Source organism: Mobula hypostoma, chromosome 2, assembly GCF_963921235.1.
Source record: "Mobula hypostoma chromosome 2, sMobHyp1.1, whole genome shotgun sequence".
Classification (NCBI taxonomy): domain Eukaryota; kingdom Metazoa; phylum Chordata; class Chondrichthyes; order Myliobatiformes; family Myliobatidae; genus Mobula; species Mobula hypostoma.
In genome coordinates, this window is record NC_086098.1 from 131,662,626 (window position 1) to 131,679,540 (window position 16,915).

General features: G+C 43.9%; 1 protein-coding gene across 2 annotated transcripts in view; it reads left to right on the top strand.

Annotated features, from left to right (window-relative positions):
* plb1 (phospholipase B1) overlaps positions 1-16,915 on the top strand; it is a 195,944-nt gene that overhangs the window by 89,773 nt on the left and 89,256 nt on the right. Inside the window, exons 24-27 of one of the 2 annotated variants that reach the window (XM_063040678.1) lie at positions 7,898-7,963; positions 10,120-10,220; positions 12,615-12,696; positions 16,094-16,198. In XM_063040678.1, the coding sequence (XP_062896748.1) occupies positions 7,898-7,963; positions 10,120-10,220; positions 12,615-12,696; positions 16,094-16,198 (354 nt within the window). The remainder of the gene's footprint in view (positions 1-7,897; positions 7,964-10,119; positions 10,221-12,614; positions 12,697-16,093; positions 16,199-16,915) is intronic. The other variant, XM_063040679.1, reaches the window with a different exon arrangement.

Genomic DNA, 16,915 nt, shown 5'->3' on the forward strand with positions numbered 1-16,915 from the left:
TTACTAGCTCTTCTTTCAGTTAGTCCTGACAAAGGGTCTCGGCCTGAAACGTCGATTGTACCTCTTCCTAAAGATGCTGCCTGGCCTGCTGCGTTCACCAGCAACTTTTATGTGTGTTGCTTGAAATTCCAGCATCTGCAGATTTCCTCATGTTTGCATCATCTTCTTCTATGTCTGCATGTCTTGATGTCGAAGGTCAAGGTTCGCCGTCTGCTGTGGATGATGTGGAAGGCTTGAAAAATGACAGTATGCTTGACTGCTTAGCCTCGCGCATTTTTCTGTCATACAGTTCTTTGTAAGCACTCAAACCATCCTGCAAATATGCCCTAAACCTATGTACCCTTTCAAAATTAAAGTCGTACTTTTCTGCAATCATTGCAGCGAAAATCTCACACAGTTGCTTCACGTTCAGTTCCTGGACGACTTCACTTTCGGTCCGTTCGCTACTGCATTCGGTTTCAATTGTTATACTTTCCTCTTCCAATTGCATCAGCTCTTCATCTATCAGTTCTTGGTCATGGGATGCCAAAACCTCTTCAATATCATCTTCGTCAACTTTCACAAGCCAAACTCACTTTGTCCTTACTTCATTCACCACGATCAAAACGCTTAATTATGTCTAGTTTTATGCTAAGCGTAACACCCTTACGAGCTCTTTTAGGCTTTTCCGATACCTTAGAACTCATCTTGCTAACGGGTGCTCAAAATAAATGGACATAAAGCACAGATGCTTGCAGGTACGTGCTTAAGCAATGCCGGCTAGAATGCCATTCTGGGGGAGAAGCTTGGCTGCTCGGGGCACGCGCTGCCTTTTTTTCATGCGCTGCGTTTTTTTCACACGCTGCGTTTTTTCGTAACAGTGAAAACACCTTCTGTTAGCGAAAATAGGTAACTAATGTAGGTCTTTTGTAGCAGCGAGGTGCCGTAAAGTGAACATTCAAAAAGCAGGGGACACCTGTACTCCATTCTTTGTTGGTCAAGGTGAGCACAGGAGGCATTCAGCTCATCTGGGAACAATCATGTTGTCACCTATGTCGCTTGGTTCCACTTTGTAGAATGTGATAGCATTCAAGCTCTGTCACAGCTGTCGAGCATCCTTCAGGGATTCGTTTGGTCTGGAATTACCACCTCACATGTGAGATGGCTTTCTGGAGATCGTACCTGGAGCTCTTGTATCTTACTTGGTGGCCGGATCTGACTACCGCTGATCTGGCCCTCAGCAGATTGTGGATCTCATGGCTCATCAAAGGCTTCTGGTTGGAGAAGACTCGGAATGATTTTGTAGGGACACACTCATCTACGACTGTTTTTATAATGTCTGTGACAACCGTGGTGTTTTCATTCCGATCCAGAGAGGAGTCATTGACCATGGCCCTGTCCACCGAATCGAAGCCATCCCATACCTGCTCCTCCGCCTCCTGCGACCACAGCTTTGTTCTCCTTATCTCTGAAGCCTCGCTCTTTAGTCTCTGTCTGTTTGCAGGTAGGAGGACAGCCAAGTGATCAGATTTCCCGAAATGTGGACTACACATGGAACAGTAGGCATTCCTAATCGTAGTCTAGCAGTGGGCAAGTGTGTTGTGAACCCTGGTGCTGCAAGTTACATGCTGATGTTAATTAGGCAGAGATTTATTTAAACAAACCTGAATGATATGCCTGACAATGATTTGAAAGGCATCAGGGTAGGCTGTTTCTAGTTTACTGATGGCAGCGTTCAATATCTTGAATGTCTGATTAACATCAGTCTTTGGCGATATGTACACTACAGTCAGGATCATAGAGGAGAATTGTCTTGGTGAGTAGAATGGTCGGCACTTAATCATTAGTTGTTCCAGGTCAGGGGAACAAGTGTCCAGTAAGGCTGCTGTGTCCAAGCACCACAAAGAGTCAGGTCTTACCAACGTATTCACCATTTCCAGAGTGAGCCATGTCTCCGTGAAACACAGAACACAGCAATTCCTCAGTTCTTTCCAATGTATCAATCTTTCCCTTAGGTCCTCAATTTGTTTCCCAACAACTGTACATTTGCTGACAAGATGCTGGGCAGAGAGAGTTCTACTCCCCAGCATCTCTGTATGGCTTGGAATCCTCCTCTCCTCTCTCTCTTTTGGCCTCATTAACTATCGTCCAGTAGCATTTATATCCACTGTGATGAAGTGCTTTGAGAGGTTAGCAATGAAATGTATCAACTCCTGTCTGAGAAGCAACTTGGATCCACCTCAATTTGCCTACCATCACAACAGGTCGACAGCAGATGCTATTTCACTGGCTCTTCACTCAACCCTGGAACGTTTGGACAGCAAAACTGTCTACATCAAGATGTTCCTCATTGATTATAGCTCGGCACTCAATACTATCATCCTCTCAAAACTAATCAATAAGCTTCAAGACCTTGGCCTCAGTACCTCCTTGTTCAACTGGATCCTCAATTTTCTTACTCACAGACCTCAGTCAGTTCGGATTGGCAAAAACATCTCCTCTGCAAGCTCCATCAGCATAGATGCACCACAAGCTCTGTGCTTAGCCCCCTGCTCTACTCACTTTCTACATATGATTATGAGGATAAGCACAGCTCCAATGCTACACTTAAGTTTGCTGGTGATGCCACTATCATTGGCCGAATTAAAGGGATTGATAAGTCAGCATTTAGGAAAGTGATTGAAAATCTGGCTGAGTGGTGGCGAGACAACATCTCACTCAATGTCAGCAAGACAAAGGAGCTGACTAATGACCTCAGGAGCAGGAAACCAGAGGTCCATGAGCCAGTCCTCATCCAGAGATCAGAGGTGGAGAGAGTCAGCAACTTTATATTCCTCGGTGTTATCATTTCAGAGGATCTGTCCTGGGCCCAGCATGTAAGTGCCATTATGAAGAAAGCCACAGCAGTGCCTCTACTTCCTTAGAAGTTTGCGAAGATTCGGCACGACATCGAAAACTTTGACAAACTATTATAGATGTGTAATGGAGAGTATATTGACCAGTTGTATCACGGCCTGGTATGGAAACACCAATGATCTTGAATGGGGAGGCCTACATGAAGCAGTGGCCCAGTCTATCACAAGTAAGGCCATCACCACCACTGAGCACACCTACGCAGAGTGCTGTCACAAACAAAAACAGCATCCCTCATCAAGGACCCTCACCACACAGGCCATGCTCTCTTCTCGCTGCTGCCATCAGGAAGAAGGTAAAGGAGCCACAGGTCCCACACCACCAGTTTCAGGAAGTTATTATCCATCAGCCAGCAGGCTGTTGAACCAAAAGGGGTAACTTCACTCAACTTCACTTGCCCCATCACTGAACTGTTCCCACAACCTATAAAATGACTTTCATGGACTCTTCATCTCATGTTCTCGATATCTATCGCTTATTTATTATTATTATTTTCTTTTATATTTGCACAGTCTTTTGCACATTGGTTGTTTGTCCATCCTGTTAGGTGCAGTCTTTCACGTGTTTCTTGTATTTACTGTGTATGCCCACAAGAAAATGAATCTCAGGGTTGTTTATGGTGACACACAGATTCAAGGGGTGATTCATAAGTTCGTGGCCTAAGGTAGAAGGAGTCAATTATTGAAAACCGGTCCTAGCACATTTATTTTTCAACATAGTCCCCTCCTACATTTACACACTTAGTCCAGCGGTCGTGGAGCATACGGATCCCTTCTTTGTAGAAGTGGTCCACAGCAGGGGTGACTGATAAGTTCATGGCCTAAGGTAGAAGGAGATGAGTTATACAGCTCTTGTTACACGCACGTGCAGTTCAACTCTTTGAGTGAAAATGCAGAAAGTTTGAAGTTTCTCCTCCTCTCCTTCTACTTTAGGCCACAAACTTATCAATCATCCCTCGTACTTTGATAACAAATTTACTTTGGATTTTGAACTTTGAAGACATACAAACCAATTCTGATTATGTCCGCCATGTGCGTCAATGGCAACCGCTCCCTTCCTGACAGGTTGCATGCCTTTTGTGCATGATTTGACACTATAAATGAAATGAGTCTGAAGAAAGTCCCCTCTCTTCCTGAGGAACAGGCACTTTCTCTGGAAGCAGCCGAGGGGAGGAGGATCCTAGCCAGAGTGAGCCCACACAGAGCTGGGGGGTCCAGACAACATATCTGGTCAGGTGCTGTGCGGTCCGGCTAACAGAGGTCTTCACGGACAGCTTAAGTATCTCTTTTGAAACAGACCACTATCCTGCAGGCTTCAAGGCAGCCACCATCATTCCAGTGCCCAAGAAAGCAATGGTAACTGGACTAAATGACTACTGCCCAGTGGCACTGACCTCTACAGTCAGGAAATGCTTTGAGTGGCTGATAATGGGTCGTAAAAAATCCCACCCTCCAGCTACCTTGGACCCTTTCCAGTTTACTAATGATGCCATAACCTCGGCCCTCCATTCTGTTCTGTCAGACTGGATAACAGCTTCTTCCCTCAGGCTGTGAGACTAATGAATACCCTGGCACCACTAAGGTCTTTTCACTCGGTTTACTGAGCTGCTCTGTGCACTACATGCACCTTCAATTATATTTTATTAACTTATTTATGGTGATATTTTTGTTTCTGTGTTGTGTGTGCGTGATATGTTTTGTGAATGCACCGTGGTCTGGAGGAACGTTGTTTTGGTTCGTTGTATATATGTACAGTCAGATGTCAATAAAGTTGAACTTGTAACTTGCAACTGAAACAAATGAAATCCCTCGGGCGGATGTCGAGATGTTTCCACCTGTGAAGAAGATACTCAGTCACAGGTCAAGAGTAAGGAGAGGCTCACTTACAATTGAGGTGCACAAGAACAATTCACACAAGGAGGTGAATCTCTAGAATTCCTAATCGCAGAGGGTGATAGAAGTTAGTTCATTGAAGATACCTAAAGAGGAGATAGATCACTTCTTGAAAGATCAGAGAATGAAAAGAAATGGGGAACTGGTACAGAAGGGGAGAGGAGGTCTGGGACAGATCCTCTGTGAACAAATTGAATGGTGAGGCAGTCCAATTTTTTTTATGTTCTGGCGCAGGAAAGTGCTGCTGTGGTCAATGAATGAGTAGAGGAGCTGGCTCAAGGAGATACAACTATTCTCCTGCTCCTGTTTATCAAGTTTTGTTCTTGTTTACAATGAACTTGTGCATAGAGCATCACCTACACTGGTGCGAGAAAGTTTGTGAACCCTGTCGAATTTTCTCTGTTTCCGGATAAGTATGACCTAAAATGTGATCAGACCTTCCTGCAAGTCCTAAAGCTAAATAAAGAGAACCCAGTTAAATAAATAACACAAAAAACTTCATTTATTTATTGAGAAAAATGATCCAATATTACATGTATTTGTTGGAAGTAGTATGTGAACCTCTGGGGTAAAGCCTTCCTCAAAAGCTATTTGGAGTCGAATGTTCCAATCAATGAGATGAGATTGGAGGTATAGGTTGTAGAGACGCCTTGCCCCATAAAAAAGACCCACAAAGTCAGGTTACTAACAGAGCCTGCTCTTCTCAAGAAAGATTTTTTTATGTGCACCATGCACCAATCAAAACAACTTTCAGAGGACCTTAGCAGAAGAATTGTAGAGATACATGAAGCTGGAAAAGGCTTCAAAAGCATTTCTAAAGGCTTGAGTGTTCATCAGTCCAAAGTAAGAGAAATTGTCTACAAATGTAGGAAAATCAGTATTGTTGCTATTCTCCCTCGGTTTGGGCTTCCTGCAAAGATCACACCAAGAGCACAATGTGCAATGCTGAAGCAGGTGGAAAAGAACCCAAGGGTAACAGCAAAATCCCTGCAGATCTCTCTAGAACTTGCTAAAATCTCTGTCCTTGTGTCCACTATAAGAAAAAACACTGAATAAGTATGGTGTTCATGGAGGGACACCACGGAAGAAAACACTACTCTGTAAAAAAAATTGCTACATGTCTCAAGTTTGCAAAAGACCACCTTGATGTTCTGCAATGCTTCTGGGACAATGTTCTGTGGACAGATGAGACAAAGGTTTTTGGCAGAAATGCACATTGCAGTGTTTGGAGAAAAAAGGGCACGGCACACCAACACCAACACCAAAACCTCATCCCTGTTGTGAGTCATGGTGGAAGGAGCATCACACACGAACTGCTGGCAGAACTCAGCAGACCAGCAGCATCTATGGAAAAGAGTACAGTCAATGTCTCAGGCCAAGACCCCTCAGCAGGACTGGAGAAATAAAGATGAGGAGTCAGAGTTAGAAGGTGAAGGAAGGGAAGGAGAAACACAAGGTGATAGGTGAAACCGAGAAGGTTGGGGATGGGGTGTAGGGGTGAAGTAAAGAGCTGGGAAGTTGATTGGTGAAAGCAATACCGGGCTGGAGAGGGGAAAATCTAACCGGAGGGGACAGTAGGCCATGGATAAAATAAAAGGGGGAGGAGCACCAGAGGAAGATGATGGGCTTGGCAGGGAGATAAGGCGAGAGAGGGAAAAGGGAATGGGGAGTGGTGAAGGAGGGTCCATTTCCGAAAGTTTGAGAAATCAAAATTCATGCCATCAGGTTGGAGATACCCAAATGGAATATGAGGTGTTGCTTCTCCAACCTGAGTGTGGCCTCATCGCGACAGTAGAGGAAGCCATGGATTGACATGTCGGAATGGGAATGGGAAGCAGAATTTAAATGGGTGGCCACTAAGAGATCCTGCTTCTTCCGGCAGACAGAGCATAGTTGCTCAGCGAGGCGGTCTCCCAGTCTATGTCGGGTCTCACTGACAAAGTGGAGGCCACACCAGGAGCACCAGAGACAGTAGATGACCCCAATAGACTCACAAGTGAAGTGTCATCTCACCTAGATTGACTGTTAGGGACCCTGAAAGGTAGTGAGGAAGGAAATGTAGGGGCAGGTGTAGAACTTGTTCTGCTTACGAGGGTAAGTGCCAGGAGGGAGATCAGTGGGGAGGGATGAATGGACAAGGGAGTTATGTAGGGAGCAATCCCTGCGGAAAGCAGAAAGTGTGGGTGAGGGAAAAATGTGCTTGGTGGTGGGATCCCATTGGAGGTGGCAGAAGTTACAGAGAATTATGTGCTGGATGCGGAGGCTGGAGGGGTGGTAGACGAGGACACAAGGAACCGCATCCCTGGTCGGGTGGGGTGGACAGAGCATCATGGTTTGGGGCCACTTTGCTACTTCTGGGCCTGGACAGCTCGCAATCATTGAGGGAACAAGGAATTCAAAATTGCATCAAGACATTTTGCAGGAGAAAGCTAGGGTCGCTGCATGCCTGGAGCTGATAGAAGTTGTATAATGGAACAAGACAATGATCCGAAAGAAAAGAGTAAGTCAACAATAGAATGGTATAAAAAGAAGAAAATTTGTGTTTTGGAATGGCTGAGTTAAAGTCCTGAACTTAATCCTATAGAAATGTTGTGAAAGGACCCGAAGCAAGCATTTCATGCAAGGAAGACTGCCAATGTCCCAGAGTTGAAGCAGTTTTGTAAGGAGGAATGGCCTAAAATTCCCCCAAGCCGATGTGCAGGACTGATCAGCAGTTACCAGAAATGTCTGGTTGAAGTTATTGATGTACAAGAGGGTCATACCAGTTACTGAAAGCAAAGGCTCACATGCTTTTTCCAACAAATACATGTAATATTGGATCACTTTTTCTCAGTAAGTAAATGAACACGTATAATGTTCTTGAGTTAATTGGGTTCTCTTTTTCTAGGTTTAGGATTTTTGTGAAGTTCTGATCACATTTTAGGTCATACTTACGCAGAAATAGAGAAAATTCTACAGGGTTCACAAACTTTCTAGCACCACTGTAAGTCTCCAAACAACACTCACTGTACTTTAGAATTATTGGTTGATGTACTTTGAGACCATATTTTACAATGGTACTAAAAACTGTGATAATTATGATTAATAATTATCCCTTCATTTTCAAAACGTAGACCAAATTTTCTCCAGATAACTTTGTCAAGAACATACGGGAAGTACTGGATACACTTCACAGGGAGGTAAGGGTATCACGTCCTTCTATTTAATATGCAAAGATGTTTTAGAAAATCAACGTTTATCGATTCATCTGCAAAACCTGCTATTGGACTGGAGTCAGCATGTTTATAATCATAAAACCCATCCCAGACTGAAAGATTAGAATGCATGGGGTCCACGGGAAATTGGCTGCTTGGATTCAGAACTGGCTTGCACATAGAAGACAGAGCATTGGTCAAAGGGACTTATTTGAGCCAGAGGTCTGTAAATAGTGGTGTTCTGCAGGGATGTGTAATGGGATCTCTGTTGGTCGTGATGTATATAGATGACCCGTTTGAAAATGTAGATGGGTGTGTCAGTAAGTTTGCAGATGATACCAAAATTGGTGGAGTTGTGGATATTGTAGAAGACTGGCAAATGCAAATATAGATGGAAAATTGGCAGATAGAGTTCAACCCAATAAACGTGAGGTGTGGTGTCTTGGTAGGACAAATGCAAGGAGAGTACACTGTTAGGGGCAAGACTCTTAGCAGTGTTGCCGAGCAGAGAGATCTTGGAGCTCAAGTTCATAGCTCCTTGAAAGTGGCTACACAGGTCGATAGGGTGGTTAAGAAGGCTTATTGAATGCTTGATTTTATTAGTTGAGGCATTGAGTTCAAAAACCAAGTGGTTATGTTGCAACTTTATGGAACTCTGGTTAGGCCACATCTGGAATAACGCATACATTTCTGGTCAATCCACTATAGGAAGGATGTTGAGGCTTTGGGGAAGAGGTTTACCAGGATGCTACCTGGTTTAGAGGGCATGTGCTATCATGAGAGGCTGGACAAACTTGGGTTGTCTTTCCTGGTGCACTGGAGGCTGAGCAGAGATCTGATAGAGATTCATAAGATTATGAGGAGCATAGACAGAGTAGACAGGGAGTATCTTTTTCCCAGGGTAAAAATGCCTGGTACAAGAGGGCTTGCATTAAACATGAGAGGGGGTAGGTTCAATGGGCATGGGAGGGATAAGTTTTTTTATTCAGAGAGTGATGGATGCCTGGAATGTGCTGCCTGGTGTGTTCTATGTTCTGATATAGATCCCACCCAAACGTAAACATCTGAACAGAATTTGCCTCCGCACAACCAGGTATATTTTAGCAGAATGTACAGCTGTCCAGAACCCAGATATTTCAACAGTATGTACACCCGTCTAGAACTAGAATGACTTCACAAAATACACAGTTGATCTGAAGCCAATCAGTTCAACAGTATGTGCCGCCGACACAAAGGTTTTAGTAGCATGTACACCAGACATGAACCAAATGTTAATTTAGGTTAATGTTAATTTTAAATCCTGAAATTGATGCTTTTGTTTCATTAGAGGTATTAAGGAACGTTGAACTATTTCAAAGACATGAATCCCACTGAGTTTCATTAAATTTCAAAAATATACTTCATTTACAATATATATTGCAGATACAATCAGTACATGTCTTTCTCTATATTCGTTACACTCTCAGTCCAATGCATTCTCTTACAATGCATCACACCACATATTGTTGCAGTGAAGCATTTTGGAGGCTATTGTGCAGAATTCTGTGGGGATTTGCATCTGGCTTCAGCGCATCGCTCAGCACTTGCTGTCACACCTTGGAACGTGCCAGTCAGCAGTATTCACATGCCACTTCATAGACTGGAACCAATTACTTCCTCCTGTCTCTGTATGTTGGGCATCAGAATAAACTGCATTCTCACATACAGTACAAACAGAATATTTGCTCACTATGCAGACAGAATGAAACGTACCAGGAAATTCCCAAGACAGTTTGCATCATCCCCTGATCAGCTCCTGAGCCAGGAGCAATTTAGTCATAGTCAAAGTCACAGTCATAGTCATACTTTATTGATCCCAGGAGAAATTGGTTTTCGTTACAGTTGCACCATAAATAATTAAATAGTAATAAAACCATAAATAATTAAATAGTAATAGAACCATAAATAGTTAAATAGTAATATGTAAATTATGCCAGGAAATAAGTCCAGGACCAGCCTATTGGCTCAGGGTGTCTGACCCTCCAAGGGAGGAGTTGTAAAGTTTGATGGCCACAGGCAGGAATGACTTCTCTTGCATGCTTACAATTAACTAGCTAGCAAATACCAGATTAATCCAATATTGTACTTTATTTTGTTTGCAGGTCCCAAGGGCCCTTGTGAACTTGGTGACAATTCTCAACATTGTTCCATTACGGGAGCTTGTCACTGACACACGAATGAAATGTCCACTGTTCCTCTTAAAGTTTGTATTCAATTTAATTGCATTGTACAAAGTTGTATCTTTGCGTGTCTGACGAATGCGCTTTTTTTGGAAATCGTCGTGGTAGGAGCTAAGTGTATACGCTCACTTATTGTTTGATAGAGAATACTTTTTTTAACTCTCCCAGAGAACAATGGCCATATTGTTTATGTAAGGCCACTATGGGTTAACCGAAGACCTTTAGGTGACAAAGCGACACAGCTGGTGGACCTTCTGCATCACAGCTCCAAGGTCAAGGCCTCTAGTGCTGTCTGTGTGGAGCTTGCACGTTCTGCCCGTGACCATGCATATTTCCCCTGAGTGGTCCAGGTTCCGACTTCCCACTTTGATCCTTGCAAGTGGCTGTGCCAGTAGTTAATGCCATTAAGATACCGGCTTCAAAGTTCAAAGGAAAAATTATTATCACCTCATACAGCCCTGAGATTCTCCTTCCTGCGGGTATACTTAGCAACTCTGCAGAGAGGTAACTGCAAGCAGGATCAATAAACAGCCAACTGTGCAAATTAAATATAAATAAATAGTATTAAGTAACTTGAGCATGAAATAACCAGATAAAGAAACCATAAAGTGAGTTGTGAAAACACCAGAAAGAGAAAGTGTGTAGTTATCCTCGTTTGTTCAAGACCCTGACGGCTGAGGGGTAGTAACTGGTCTTGAACCTGGTGGTGCGAGTCCTGAGGCACCTGTACCTTCTAGCTGATGGTAACAGCAAGAAGAGAGCATGGCCTGGGTGGTGAGGATCTTTGATGGTGGATGCTGCTTTCCTACAGCAACATTTCATGTAGATGTGCTCAATGGTTGGGAGGGTTTTACCCGTGATGTACTGGGCCAAATCCGCTACCTTTTGAGGATTTTCCACTCAAAGGCATTGGTGTTCCCAAACCAGCCGTAATGCAGCCAGTCAGCACGCTTTCCACCGCACATCTATAGAAGTTTGCCAAGGTTTTTGATGGCATCTCCGCAGACCCCTGAGGAAGTAGAAGTACTGCCGTGCTTTCTTTGCAATTATATTTATATGATGGGTCCAGGACACATCCTCTGAGATTGTGGCATCCAGGAATTTATCGTTACTGACCCTCTCTACCTCTGATCCTCTGATGAGTACTGGCTCAAAGACCTCTGGTTTCCCTCTCCTGAAGTCTATAATCAATTCCTTGATCTTATTGACAGTGGGTTGGCTTTTGTACTCATTGAACACAAGAACAGGGAGGTTATGCTCCAACTTGATGAAATATTGGCTGGATCTCAACTTGAGTACTGGGTAAAGTTCTGGGCCCCACGCTATGGGAAAAATGAGAGTGCAGAAGAGGTCACCAGCATGTTGTCAAATGTGGGTGTCAGAGTAACGTAATGGTTAGCACAACGCTTTACAGTACAGATGACTCGGGTTCAATTCCCACCACTTCCTGGAAAGAGATTGTATGCTCTCCCCGTGACCGCAGGTATTTCCTCCACGTGCTCTGGTTTCCTCCCACAATCCAAAGACGGACCGGTTGGTAGGTTAATTGGTCATTGTAAATTGTCCTATGGTTAGGCTAAGATTGAATCAGAGGATTGCTGGGCGGTGTGGCTCCAGGGGCCAGAAGGGCCAACTCCACGCTCTATCTCAATAAGTAAACTTCAGTTGTGAGCAGAGACTGTGGTATTTAGGTCTGTTTTCCCTGGAGTAGAGGAGGTTTAGAGGGGATGTGATTGCGACATATAAACACATGAGGGTTATAGATAGGGTAGACCACAGAAAACCTTTCCCATTTCCAGAGGACATAGATTTAGGGAAGCGGTAAGAGATTTTGGAAGGGACCTGATGGGGAACTTTTCCATGCAGAGAGTGGTGAGTATCTGACGTACACTGTCATGAGAGTGCTGGAAGCAGAGTCACTGGCAGCGTTTAAGATGTGTCTAAATGAACACTTGAATCATCTAAGCATTGAAGGCTAAGTGCAGGAAGATGGGATTAATACAGGTGGGTGTCCACTGGTTGGAGTGAACGTGAGGAGACAAATGGCCTGTTTCCTTGTTGTGTTAATCTATGACTCAAAAATCCACTGGGAGATTAGTTGGTCACTGCAAATTACCCCTTTAGGAAGTAAAGAAAGAAACCAAAGAGGGTTCATGGGCGTATGAGAAAGGAAATTGTTGCAGAGCTCCAAACAAGTAAGAATAGTGGGGATGGGATTGCTCTGATGTGAGCTAGCATGGACCTATTGGGCTGAATTGCTTCCTTCTGTATTGAGATAAGCAAGTTTACCAGTCATGGACATAAAAGGATATGGGAGCCAGGCATGTTCATTGAGTGAAGAGGTAGTTTTCCAAAAGTGGAATATTTTCCCAGTATTCTGCATATTTGATCAGAATCTACGTTTTGTTTCTCCACAGGTCACTTTGCAGGTGTGTCATTAACCCTCTGGACAACTCGACAGAGTTGAACGAACTGAAAACCCTAAATCAGGAATATCAGGTATTGGCTTTCATTCAGGCAACGCCATCCAAGCTGTCCGGACATCCCAAAATATTCTACTGCTAACAAAGTGCTTTTACATTATCTGCTGACTGGCTAGAAGCACAGAAAGAAATTGACACATTAGAAGATCCCGTCAAACAGGAATACAGCAATCTCCGACTTATTGCTGTTAAATAGGAGATGAGTATAGACAGGACACCGGGACAATTCCCCTGTGTCATGTGACATGAAAGGGAACCTGCTGGAAGTGGTGCTCCCACTGCCTTTGTTCATCTAAGTGGAAGAGGTCACAGGTTTGAGTGATACTGTTGGAGTAGCCGAGGAGAAGAACTATATTTTGCAGACGGGTGTTTACAATGACCTGAGGAGGCAGTTGAGTTAGGCATCTTACCACCTGTGGAGCAGCTCTCTGCAGGTCTGAAATCAGCATCCACATTCAAACCAATTCAACAGCTGAGAAGCAGGCCCAAAGTGGAGGTCCAAAGTCAAGTCTATTGTCATGTGTGAAAGTTCATATCTGCACAGGTACAGGTGCCAAGGTGACATGGCGGATAGTGCAATGCGTTTACAGTTCGGGGCATCTTCCCTTCAATTTTCAATTCTGCTATCCTCGGTAAGGGGTATCTCTATGTCCTTCCCGTGGAACGCGTGGGTTTTCTCTGAGTCTTCCCGTGTCCTCCCACAGTCCAAAGGCATGCCAGATAGGTTAATTGGTCATTGTAAATTGTCCTGTGATTAGGTTAGGATTAAATCAAGGTTGTCAGGAGTTGCTGGGCAGGGCAGGGCAGCTCGGAGAACTGGGAGGGCCTATTCCGCGCTGTATGTCTAAATAAATAAAATTTACTTGCAGCAGAATCACAAGCTCATAGCAGCTGATACGCAACATTCATAAGGAAGACATAAATCAAACATAGATTATGTGAAATTATACAAGAGAAAAACACAATGAGAGTGAAAAGAAAGTCCATTAGGGTCAGAGTGGTCATAGTGTGGCTTTCTTGAGGTAGTGATTAGAGTGGTGTACGTTGGTTCAAGAACTGAATGGTTGAAGGGAAGTAGATGTTTTTGAAACTGACGGACTTCAGGTTTCTGTATCTATTGCCTAATGGTAGATACAAGAAGATGACATGTCTAAGATGGTGGGAATCATTTGTGATTGATGTTGCCTTTTTGAGGCAGTGCATCGTGTAGGTCCATTCAATGGTTGGGAGGGACATGCTGATGATATATTGGGGCCGAATGTACAGCTTCTTACATTTCTGCATGTTCTATCTGCTGTACCAATCCATGATGCAACCAGCCAGGATACTTTGAACAATAGACCAGCAGAATGTTGTTCGATGACAAGCAGAACCTCCTTAAATTGTGCAATAGACAGCCGAAGCTGGAACCTGGAGCAACAAACAATCTGCTAGAAGAACTCAGTGGGTCATGCAGCATCTCTGGGGTTGGGAGGGGGAAGAAATTGTCAAGGTTTCAGGTTAAAATTGGTGGATTTGGAGATGATAATTGTCCAAAAGATTCTTTGAAGGCCAAGAATGAAGTGTAAGTCTTACATTTACAGCTCTTCTATTAAAGATTCAAACTTTCAGATATTCAAACTACATTTATTATCAAATAACGTATACAGAATACAACTCTGAGATTCGTCTTCCTGCAGACAGCCATGAAACAAAGAAACCATGGAACCTGTTCAAAGAAAATGTCTAACACCCAATGCGCGGAAAAAGAACAAGCTGTACAAACGGCAAAAAGCAAGCGAACAACACACAGAATATCAACCTCAAACCAGGGGTCCAGGAGTATTCAGTTTAGTGCAGTTCATTGCTGCTAGCTGACTGCAAGCTAGAAAGCCAGTCTTCGCTGAGGCGCCGCAGTACGCACCGATCAAACCACTCAAAAACAGCAAAAGAGAGTAACCAGAATCCAGAAATGCATGCAACATGAGCCTCAAAGTTTTCCAAAATGAGTCCTCAGCTACGAGCCTTGCCAATCAATCCTTGCAACGTGAAACACAAGTCTCTGGCACTTTCCTCCAACGGCAGCTAGCGAGAGGGAAAGGAAGACTGGTGAAGTACAGGCTGAAGGCACCGAACACCCACCTGCACTTCACTCAGTCTTCCCTGCTCAGTACCTCAATCACAGAGAAGCATGGGCTCGTGCCCCGCGCCCGCGCTTCCTGGCCACACACTCTGCACCAACCTCACCGCACTCTCTCGGAGACAGCAGAGCGCCAGATCACTCAATTGGCCCAAAAACGCACCAGCAAAATGTAGATCACAAGTTCCAATCACACATCATAGCAGAACCTATCTGAGTGAAGAAGAAGAAGAAGAAGAAGAAAAAGGAAGTAAAAGCATTCGTTTTGTGAACTGTCTGCAGGATGTTGCCATTGGTCATGTTGTTCAGTGGAGACATCTTGAACACTAGACCTTCATCGAAGTTCCAGCAGTGTCCATTTGAAACAGCAAGTCACTCAAATTAAAAACAAGTAAGTCGAATGAGACAAGTTTTTAAAAAAAAAGTAACAGTGATTGGCAACAAGGAACAGCAAGTAAGAAGTCAAGGGAGATAAGGCAAATAAAAAAGGGCTGGAGACCCTATTCCTCCCTTTATACTACAAACGAGTTTAAGCTGGTTAGACAAGGGAGTCTTCTCTGATGGGAACAGTCAGTTCACAACAAGGACAGTCTTGATTTGTGTTGCCATGACATCTCAAACTTACAGAGAAACTTGAAGATCCATCAAAAGTTTATAGACAAACAAGTGATTGTGAAAACAAATAAGCAAATATAAAGAAAGTTAAACTACAAGAAAAATACAAACTTACATAGTAATTTAGGTCCTGTAGCTCGCCTACCTCAACAGGAATGCAGCTTGCCAAATTGTTAATCCCATTCCTCCATTCCTGGGACACTTGTCCTTTCGGCAACCGGGCCCTTGAGTATGAATGAGAATCCAGCGGGGGAAATCATTTAGGGGTTGGTCAGGCTGATCAACACCTCCAGCCATTAACCCACCCCACCACTCGCCCCCATCACCACCATATCCATAGTAGCCACACCTCTCCACAGCTCGTCAGCACCTGCCATTGCCCCATGCACTGCCACTTTACTTGAACATTGTGCTTTTTAGGATTGAATTTATATTTATTTTTAGTGTGTTTTTTTATACTTACATTGTGTTCTTTTATGCTGCATTGGATCCAGAGTAACAATCATTTTGTTTTCCTTTACACTCGTATAATGAAGAATTACAATCTTGTATCTTGAGCCTTGAATTCGGTTCCCAAAGACAGACCAAGGTAAAAGTAATCCTGTGGCTCCAGACCAGGAGTCTGTGGGAGTCACAAAGGATCCAAATTCCTTAAAACAAACTCACGTTTGTCTTTTAGAGGCGAACGCACTTATTGATTGAGTCTGGAAGGTACGACAGCAAGGAGGACTTTACCGTGGTCATCCAGCCATTTCTCGAGGACATCCGAATGCCAAGGGACAAGGTAACCATAACACAATAACGTGCTGTTGCCAGATAGACCAGTGGGAGCTCCCAGCAAAATTCCTCATCACTGTTTCATCTCCCATAACAGAGGAGCATTCTTTACTGAGTGCAGATAGGTAATGTTAGGCTTCATGTTGGCTTTCCACTCAAGCTGCTGGACTGACAGGCTGGAGACTCTTCAGCTGGAAGAGTAAGATGAGGTCCTGTTGGGGAGGAAAGGGAATGGTACCTTTTGTGGAATCCTAATTGCAACATGGTTGCCCATTGTGAGTAACAGATTCAGCGGGGAAACAGTCAATTCAGTCCAACCAGTCAATGCAGACCAAGATTGCCTGTGCAATTCCCCTTGTGTGGCCCATATTCCTTGGAGCTCTCCAACCCCATGCACCTGCCAAACGTGTTCTAAAAATCGTAAATGTACCTGCCTCTACCACCTTCCATGGCAAAAATACTCTCAGACTCTGTGTAGAAAAGTTTTCCCACAGCTCTCTTTTAAACCTTTCCCCTCTCACCTTAAACCTTTGCTCTATAACTTGGACTCCCCACCCTTGAGGAAAGGACAGTGCCAGTCCACCTAATCTATGCCCCTTGTGATCTTATATGAATCTCTATAAAGACACCACTCAGCCTCCTACATTCCAAGGGGGCAAAAAACACCTGTCTAGCTTCTCCTTACAACCCAAGCCCTCCTCCAGTCTCCGTAACTACCTCATGA